Source organism: Lolium perenne, chromosome 3 (assembly GCF_019359855.2).
Source record: "Lolium perenne isolate Kyuss_39 chromosome 3, Kyuss_2.0, whole genome shotgun sequence".
NCBI classification, from domain to species: domain Eukaryota; kingdom Viridiplantae; phylum Streptophyta; class Magnoliopsida; order Poales; family Poaceae; genus Lolium; species Lolium perenne.
Window position 1 is genome coordinate 226,209,762 of NC_067246.2, and position 8,924 is coordinate 226,218,685.

Here is an 8,924-nt window from a genome sequence, read left to right on the forward strand (position 1 = left end):
TTTATTCATATTTGATAGATCTTAGTTTACAGACATAGATGTAATGTGCATGAAGTAAAATTTGGAAATTATTATTTGTAAAAACCAGAATGCAATTTGAAACTTTGCATTGAAAATAATAATTACAAATATGGGACTTAAATTGCATTATTATGAGTTGGGACAACTTAATGGGCTTTCGGCCCATTTAATGATTAATGAATGCGTTGACTGGTACATTACGTGCGAGTAGTGCGGGGTGATTGGGTTGAAATAGTGCAGGTCGTGGACTCGTTGACCTAGTTCTCAACCTCCATCTTCCCACGTCCGCCGCCGCCCCCCACCTGAACCACCGTCCGCCGCCCCCGAGCTGAACCACCGTCCGGCACCCCGCACATCACCGACCGTCGGACGCACATCTCTGTGGCGGCCACCGTCGTCTGTGCATCGACATCAAGATCTCTCCCGCGGCCACCGTGGGTGTCTGCTGCGGCCATCATCGTCTCTGCGCCGCGCATGGTTTTGTCCTCGTATCTAGGGCGGCCACCGTCTCTGCCTCGACAAACGCAGGTATGCCGCGGCCACCATCATCTGTGACGCGACCATACTCTCTCTCACGGTCGCATCCTCCTCCCTCAACCCTAATTTCGTCACCACATGCGGTATAGATAGTCGTCATCACATGCAACACAAATGAACGATCCCGATAGTCATGTATCTCCACGAAATCATGCATGTTTGTCTATGTAACTGAGTCGTTAATTTATTTGTATTTACCCAGCCTCAGGTACTTACGACTTGATTCATATTGCTAGCTTGCACTTCATATATGTTAGCAGACGGAATACTTCATTGTTATCACATGAAGTTCATACATGTTAGACGGAAAGTACGGATGTGTTTTCACGGGAAGTTCATATATGATATGACATGAAGTTCAAATCTGTTATCACGTGAAGTTCGAATCTGCTGTCGCATGATGTTGAAATCTGTTATGACGTAATTAAACCCGAGGGTATAGTGTATTAGTTTCATGTGATGCAGTTGTACAATTTTATTTCCTACCTCGTATTAATTTCATGTTGTTCAATTGGTCTGCAGGATGCAAGACCCGGATGGGGAGATTTTCTGTGACATAATTAGGTGGCAGAAAGTCGTAGCAGCAATGACAGACGAGCAACGAGACAAATTACGCACTTGTGCTGTTGGCCGATGCATGATCCAAATTCCATCCAGAAAGATACGGCCACTATTGGTCAAATACATGATGCAGGTTTATGACGAGGAAAAGGGTAGGTTCATCATTGAACCTAGGGTGGGTGAAATATCGGCAACAAATGAGGATGTGGAATGCTTGCTAGGATTACAGGATGAAGGCTTGTCGTCTGCTGATATTTTGGAAGAGGAAGGAGAAGAATGGAAAACAAACATACCTACTAGATTTCTTAGTAAAAAAACTGGCAATTTAGTCATGAAAGATATGATTGATGAAATCATTACATCAAAAGCCACAAATGACGACTTCCTTCGAAGAGCTGTCTTAATTCTTATAGGGCTTGTTCTAGCTCCTACTTCGACAGCTACGGTTTACAAGCCGTTCTATGCATTTGTGGAAACAATGTACAAGTTACACAACTTGAATTGGAACCAATTCACACTTGCATATGTCGTGGACCAGATCAGCCCTTGCCGGAGAGGAATATATGTTAGGCAGTGGCCGAAAGGCAATGTTGCAATTTTAGAGGTACATGTCCTTTAATGTTTTTTTTTAATTATGTTGCAACATATACTAACTATCCTTTATATTTTTTTTACATGTAGTACTTGTATTGGGAGAAAGTGCAACCTCTTGATGAGATAGCACTATATGCTCGCATCTCTTCACGCCCACTTATGATCAACTGGACAGAAGCTGCTGTAGCCTTGAGAGATAGCTATGATCAAGATAATGGCCGGGGCAAAGGTATCCTTAAGGTAAGCATACATATACCGGCCATTTCATTTATTATAGTTGTTTTGCATATAACTATGTACTGTCAAATATCGTACTGACATATTAAATTTGTTAATTTTAGATTGAAGATAACATCACAGAGACATATTAAATTATGTTGCAATTTTAGAGGTACATGTCCTTTAAAACCCATGTCACCATTCCAACTCCACCTTCATATAACAGATCTTTAAATAACATAACTTTAGAACGATGGTCTGCCAACAATTTGTATGCATCAAAATTGTGAAATATCATCAGCATCAATTAATGTAGTAATAGCACCATCAAAATATCAGTATCATCAAAATTTTTCAAATACAACACATAATGAGCAATGACTACAGCTTCATATAGCCAATGACTACATAAAACATATCGGCATGCCAACTGAAGCTTCATAATGTCGTGCCAACTTCGTCCTTCAAAATAAGTCATTCATCATCCTGACCTCCTATAATATGCGCAACATGCCTGCAATTAACAAAACAGATGATAAAGTAAATAACTAAAGTTTAAAAGGATGCATAAATAATTGATCGGCAGGAAAAATTTATACTCACCTAGGATTCAGGTCACACTTCAAGCTACGTTTGGTGTGTCCAGCCTTTTTGCATCTGGTACATCGAATCCCCCTACCCCGCTCGTCATACGATAATGGCCTTCCATTCATTGTCACGGGTCCTTGTCCATCATCTCTACGCTTTCGTTTCTTAGGCGCACCTCGAGCAGCAACTTGAGCAGGGTCACCCAATTCATTTACATTAGTATTCAGCGAGTTTGTGGGACGGTTGGGTACATTATCATACTCCATCTTGTTTGAAATAATGTCAGCATAAAATGCCTTGGTCCGCTCGAACAACAGTGGATCTTTGTATGCAACTTGCAATGCTTCAGCTTGTAACACATTCAACTCCGTAAATCTTTGTCGCTCCTCCGCTACGGGAAAACCCCAATCATGTAGATCGCTCGTGCGCCTCGCTGGCAAGCCACCCCTAGCTTGTTTAGAGAATCGCAGAAGAACTAAACAACCCGGTATTTCATCCAAATCCAGCACATCAAGTACATACAGAATATGCTTGCAAGGAAGTCCCCTCCGGATCATCCTTCGACAGCTGCACTCTACTAATTTATCCGAGTTGGCCGGTTTATAGTCAACATAAAACTTTGCATGCTTTCTCTTTTTCCAAGCAACAACAAACTGCATCTCACCTTCTGTTCCCTTATACTGATCTATAACCTCAATGCCTTCTATTTTATATATCTCTTGCTGCAATATATAAAAGTTTGCCGGAGTGAATACCTTTGCAGCAGCTCTCTCAATTCTCCTCAAATTGGTTCTTGAGTACAGGTGATGTACGTGAACCCGATGCAGTCATCTTTTGCCTCCGTCTCTCTAATGCGCACTATAGCATTCTCGTAGTGCAAAATCAAATCCACTAGTGTCATACCGTAGTCTAGGTGTAGGTGAAGACATGAGTTAAGACTTTCACTTCGCTGATTGCTTTTCATACCAAGCCAGAACCCCTCAGATAGGTACGCCGCTGCCCATAATCTCCTCTTCTTGTACATTCTTTTCAGCCACGTCTGTGTTTTCTCCGTCTGCCATTTCTGGATAAAAGCGTGCCATCTTTCCTCGAATATATCCGGTGTGGTCGTGTAATACAACAGAGCCCGAAACTCACTCAACGACTTGAAACTTAGGTGCCGAGCCATGTTCTTTTCAATGTGCCATGAACAAATACGGTGCGACTGCTCCGGAAACACACTTCGAATAGCTCTAATCATCGCACTATCGGCATCGGTGATTATTGACTTGGGTTTCTGCTGCAACATAGCTTTCAAAAAAGTCTTCAGTAACCATACATACGTGCTTTCCTTCTCATCTGATAAGATGGCACACGCAAAAACTGTCGTCCTCCGGTGATTGTTAATTCCAACAAACGGAACAAATGGCATACCATATCGGTTCATCTTATATGTACTATCGAACACAAGTACGTCTCCATAATCATTGTAATCCTGCCGGGACTGAGCATCACACCAGAACAAGCTTTTCAAACGACCTTTACTATCAACGTCGTACTCAAAAAAAAAATCAGCAAACTTCTTCCTCCGGTTCTCCATCATGGCAATGGCTGAGCTAGCATCACCACCTGCAAGTAACTTTCTCTTCTCCCTGCAGCACATGTTGTACAAGTCCTTCCTCGTAAACCCAACAGTGGTGTACCGACCATACTTGCTGAGGAAGGTATCCATGATCACATGCTTCCTAACCCCAGCTGCTGCCAATGCTAATATCTCCGCTTTCTGGAAATCTTTTATCCTCCTATGTGACCATAAAAATGGGCTCTCGCTCGGTTCTGCACACTTATGACTGTGCTTGTAAACAAATTTTGCAACTCGCCAAACCCCCGAACCTCTATCAAGCTTCACATCCAACTCCGCTTTACAATTGCAACGTGACAAAGGTCTCAACCTACGAGTGCGGTTGTCCATAGTCAGAAACTTGCTGTTACGTTTTCCTTCCCGAGAACACACAAACCGCCTTCTGCGAACTATTTTGTTAGCACCCTTAGTCTCTTTGAACTTGAACTTTCTTACACTGAATCCCTCTTGTCGAGCATATCCATTATAAAAAGTATAAGCAGCTGCCTCAGACACAAAGGTCTTCTCCATTACTTCCCAGTAAAACTTTCTCTTATCTTCTGTATCACTCTCATCTTCATCCTCTGATCCATTCTTTTTCTTACCAACTGATTTCACCTGCATGCACAATTGGATAACATTTAAAACAATTTTTTTAACGCCATGGCCGCGAGTCATACAACGAATGAATTCATAAATCTTACATGTCTTCTTCTAACAGGTTCTTCTATAGTCTCCAAGTCTGAATCACCGTAATAGTCGTAAGAAGAATTATCGCCAACTAAGACCTGACCAAACAAGAAATATTAACGGCCATGTCACGACTATATAAAATGCATTGTTGACTTATTAAATATAAATTAAACATACATATCACCTAATAAAATTAAAATGCATACCTCATCAACAAAACCACAGTCCAATCTCTCGTCATCAGTTGCCTCCTCCACAACATCACTCTGAATCTAATTCATTTTAAACCATGTCAACATCAATTCACATTATCAGACATTCCATATTTTTATGCAATCACACAATTATTACTACAAACTCACATTATCAGTGTCAACATCTTCTTCTTGCTCTACATTATCATCTTCTACATCAACACCATCTGCATCCATCTATTAGCAAAAATAAGCACAATCAGTATTTAACAACTTACATGCAAGTACTAAATAAAACTAGTACTTCCGTTTCACTCACACTTTCGTCGACATCATCGTCTCCCCAACTTTGTTCATCTTCACGAGGTGCATTATAGTTGGCAGACGAAATATTGAATTCCTCTTCATCTGTATTTCCGCTTTCGTACTCCATTGAACTTGCACTCAAATCTGAAACGTCCATCGCCTGTTCAAAGTAACAACCAAAATAAGTACATCTCAAAAAAGGAGCTCCAAACCCAAACCCTAACATCAACCAAATCATGAACATGAAATTACTTTGTACAATCAATTACCTACCACGAACCAACAATGATCCGCCAAACCCTAACGCCGCCTCTAGCAGCAGGAACAACCCGCGTGCGATCCTTGCCCAGCCTCCTCGTCGCCGGATCCACCTCCCGCCTCCACGTCCGACCTTGCACAGCCTCCTCGTCGCAGGATCCGCTTCCCGCCTCCACGTCCCACCTTGCCCCAGACTCCTCGTCGCCGGATCCGCCTCCCGCCTCCACGTCCGACCTTGCCCAGACTCCTCGTCGCCGTGCGCTACGCCTTGCCGCCCCAACGTCGTCCTCCCTGCCGTCTCCCTCCCGATGGACAGAACCTTCCAAACCCAAACGAGGACGAGCTATGGCGCACACGAACGAAACCGCTACGCCTTGCCGTTCCCAACGTCGTCGTCCCTGCCGTCTCACTCCCGATAGAACCTTTCAAACCCTAAGGACAACCAGCAATGGCGCACACACAAGGATTCGAATATTTTCCCCGTAACCACCGCCTATCGCCGGCATCAACTCCACCTGATCGACGTAATTTTCGGGTCCAACTCCGATTCTAATGACGTGGGGCCGGCGGAAACCGTCTTCACCTAAGATACGTACAATATCTACGTGGCATCCGATCATCTATGTGGAAAATGACGTGGAGTATAATTATACGCGACTAATACGGCCCCACCGTCTCGAACGGGTATCCCACCTGAACGTCGTTCACCAGGGGGGGACACCGGAGCACACCCCATGCTGATCTGCCGTCTTTGCATGCGGCGGAGGACGGCCGGAAGAGACGAAGGAATCAAAGGCAAACGCCATGGAATCAGAGCGAGGACCACCCACCCAGCTCTCCTCCACCGGCATTCATCATTGGGGAACACCTTCGGCAAGCGAGCATGTGGTCTGCCGTCCACTCGATCACTCATCCCCTGGAATTCAAATCCATGCTCATCGTTTCGGAATAAACCTTGCGCAGCGGCTGGCCGGGGGAACAAGAACACAGAATGTTGGCATCCGGTTCCCGTTCCAGTACATTCTTCCTCGGTACTCTAGAATTGTGCGTCTCAACTCGTCTAGCTGACGGCCAGCGGTGATGTATAAAATGAGGTAACGCGAGTGCTACGCTACGCAGCCTGGGCTGGCCATATAACAACTCTCCTTCTCTTCCGAGTACGCGAGGACGAGACAGGCTAGCTAGCAACTAACAGGGCAATGTTTATTCGCATTAGTTACGCTCATTGGCTAATTGCGTTGCTTGCAGTTGCAGTAGGCGGGAGCCAGGCTGATGCCGGCCCTACTCCTACCAGCCGTTGATCGTGAGCTGTCTCGAGGAGCCCGGCCAGCCTCGCCCCCAGGCTGTAAAATGCAGGGCCTCGGCCCCCAAGCCTCAACTGCTCTGTTTTTCAGCTATAAGAACGCGCGCATCGTCCCTGATTCCCTCCGGCCTTATCCCACATTCACACCAAATCCTCCTCAGTTCCTCCGTTCATTCCAGCAGTTGTAACACAGCCACATCTGCGACATTTACTTCAGGATCATGGCCTCCAGGATCATCCGCGCCTTCCTCGTTGCGGCAGTGGCCGTGTCTTCCTTCGCGGCGGTGGCTCTGGCCGCCGATGAGCCAGCGCCGAGCCCGACGTCCGGTGCCGCAGCTCTGTCCTCGTCGCTCGTCGCAGCTGTGCTCTGCCCGGCTGTGGCGCTCCTCGTCGGCGGCATGCGCCACTGAGCTGGCTGATGTCACAGTTAGCGCGCGTGCCCCGCGCGCAGGATCGCTCCATGGCGGATTTCACGGTGAAGATCACACGCTGTTCTTTGCGTGGTCATTTTGCCTGATGTTCTACGTGTACTTGGCACCTTTGTTCTCCCGCTTCTGCTGTTAGTGTTGGCTCTGTTCTTATTTTCTTCATTTCTTGTTTTATCCATCTTCCATCTATTTGTATTGATTCAGATGTATCAGAATTTGCTCTACTAATTATTCTATGCTCTGTGGTTACACTATGCACAACTGAGTACTTGCTATGATTGTTCAAAAAAAAAAGAGTACTTGCTATGAATGTTACACGCATTGGGCAATTCTTTTGAAGATGAACACTAGGTTGCCCTGCCGTGTATATTTCTGTACTAATTTTTAAACAAAGTATTCACAAAGCAGAGAAAGCAAAGGTTAAAACCTACTCCCCCATTCCATATTACTCCATCCATAAAAAAAAAGTGACTCAACTTTTTATCTATATACGGTTGTATTGAATAGAGGGAGTACTTGACGCAGGTTTTGTACTCCCTCTAGCCCTGAATACTTATCGCCGATTTACGTAAAATAGGCATGAATACTTATCGCATATTTAGATAAACTGTAGGCTAAAATATATCTAGATTCATTGAACCCACGACCGAAGAGAGTACTAAATATGAACCGGAGGGAGTAGGTAATATAAGACTTAAGCCTCTAGATTAAACTAGAAGAACGACTCCACACATGTTGTCACGCCAATATAAGCTTTGTTAGTAGCCATAGAGCAAATCTAACGGATACTGTAAACTTTTGCCCTTTCAAAACGCGTGTAAGAGTCATCATCGAAAAATCGTTTTATGGTTTGGTTGTGGCCTCCCCAAATAGATACCCAAAAAGCCCTCAAATCACATAGGATCCACCTGTCAGCAGGTTTTTCTTTATTTTTCCTTTTTTTCTTTCTCATATCCATTTCTTTCCTTCTTCCTCCTCTCGCGTGTGGTCGCCCGCACCCCATCACCGCCCCTGCCCCATGCGTAATCAACGCTGCCCCTACCTTTAGTCGTTGCGCAGCCCGTGGTCACTGCCCCTGCCCTGAGTTATCCATGTCGCCTATGGTCGACGGTGCCCATACCCGTGGTGAACGGCGCCTAGGCAGCCAAGGAGACAAGACCCCGCCCGCGCGTGCCCAAGCAGCTTCGACGGCCAGGCAGCTAGCCGCGTTGCCTAGCTCCAAGTTCGTGGTTCCATGCGAGGTTGGTCGCGAGAAATGACACGTATCAGAGAAGTTGGCCGGATTCCAACTGAGTTCCACAGAGGAAGGGTGCCGACGCGCCCTAAAATTTTCTTCCCGTCAACTGTTGACCGGTTTACATGGCACTGGTAAAATTTCCTCCAAAATTGGCAATAGAAGGTTCTCAGGTGTGATTTTCAGCGCCCTTTAGAAAAATTATAGGTCGGCCGAGTTTTATAGGATCTAGAATGGATGATTTTTCCGTCCAAAATCTTATAAGTTGGTTATTTTAAAGGTTAGACCACTTTTATGTGATATGTTAGAGATGCTCTTATGGACTAGCAGATCAACTTCATCCTTAAACTTCTTTTGACACTTGAAAACACAAGGTGATATTCCTTGA

At 45.0% G+C, this 8,924-nt stretch overlaps 1 protein-coding gene across 1 annotated transcript; it reads right to left on the minus strand.

Moving 5' to 3' along the window:
- Nucleotides 1–3,301: 3,301 nt before the first annotated feature.
- On the minus strand, nucleotides 3,302–5,696 carry LOC127339844 (protein FAR1-RELATED SEQUENCE 5-like). The gene is made up of 5 exons (XM_051365650.2): nucleotides 5,327–5,696; nucleotides 5,176–5,244; nucleotides 5,020–5,085; nucleotides 4,825–4,908; nucleotides 3,302–4,738 (listed from the first exon to the last, which is right to left on the minus strand). Exons 1-5 carry the CDS (start codon nucleotides 5,555–5,557, stop codon nucleotides 3,302–3,304), a joined length of 1,887 nt encoding a protein of 628 aa, XP_051221610.2. The 5' UTR covers nucleotides 5,558–5,696.
- Between the last annotated feature and the right edge of the window lie 3,228 nt (nucleotides 5,697–8,924).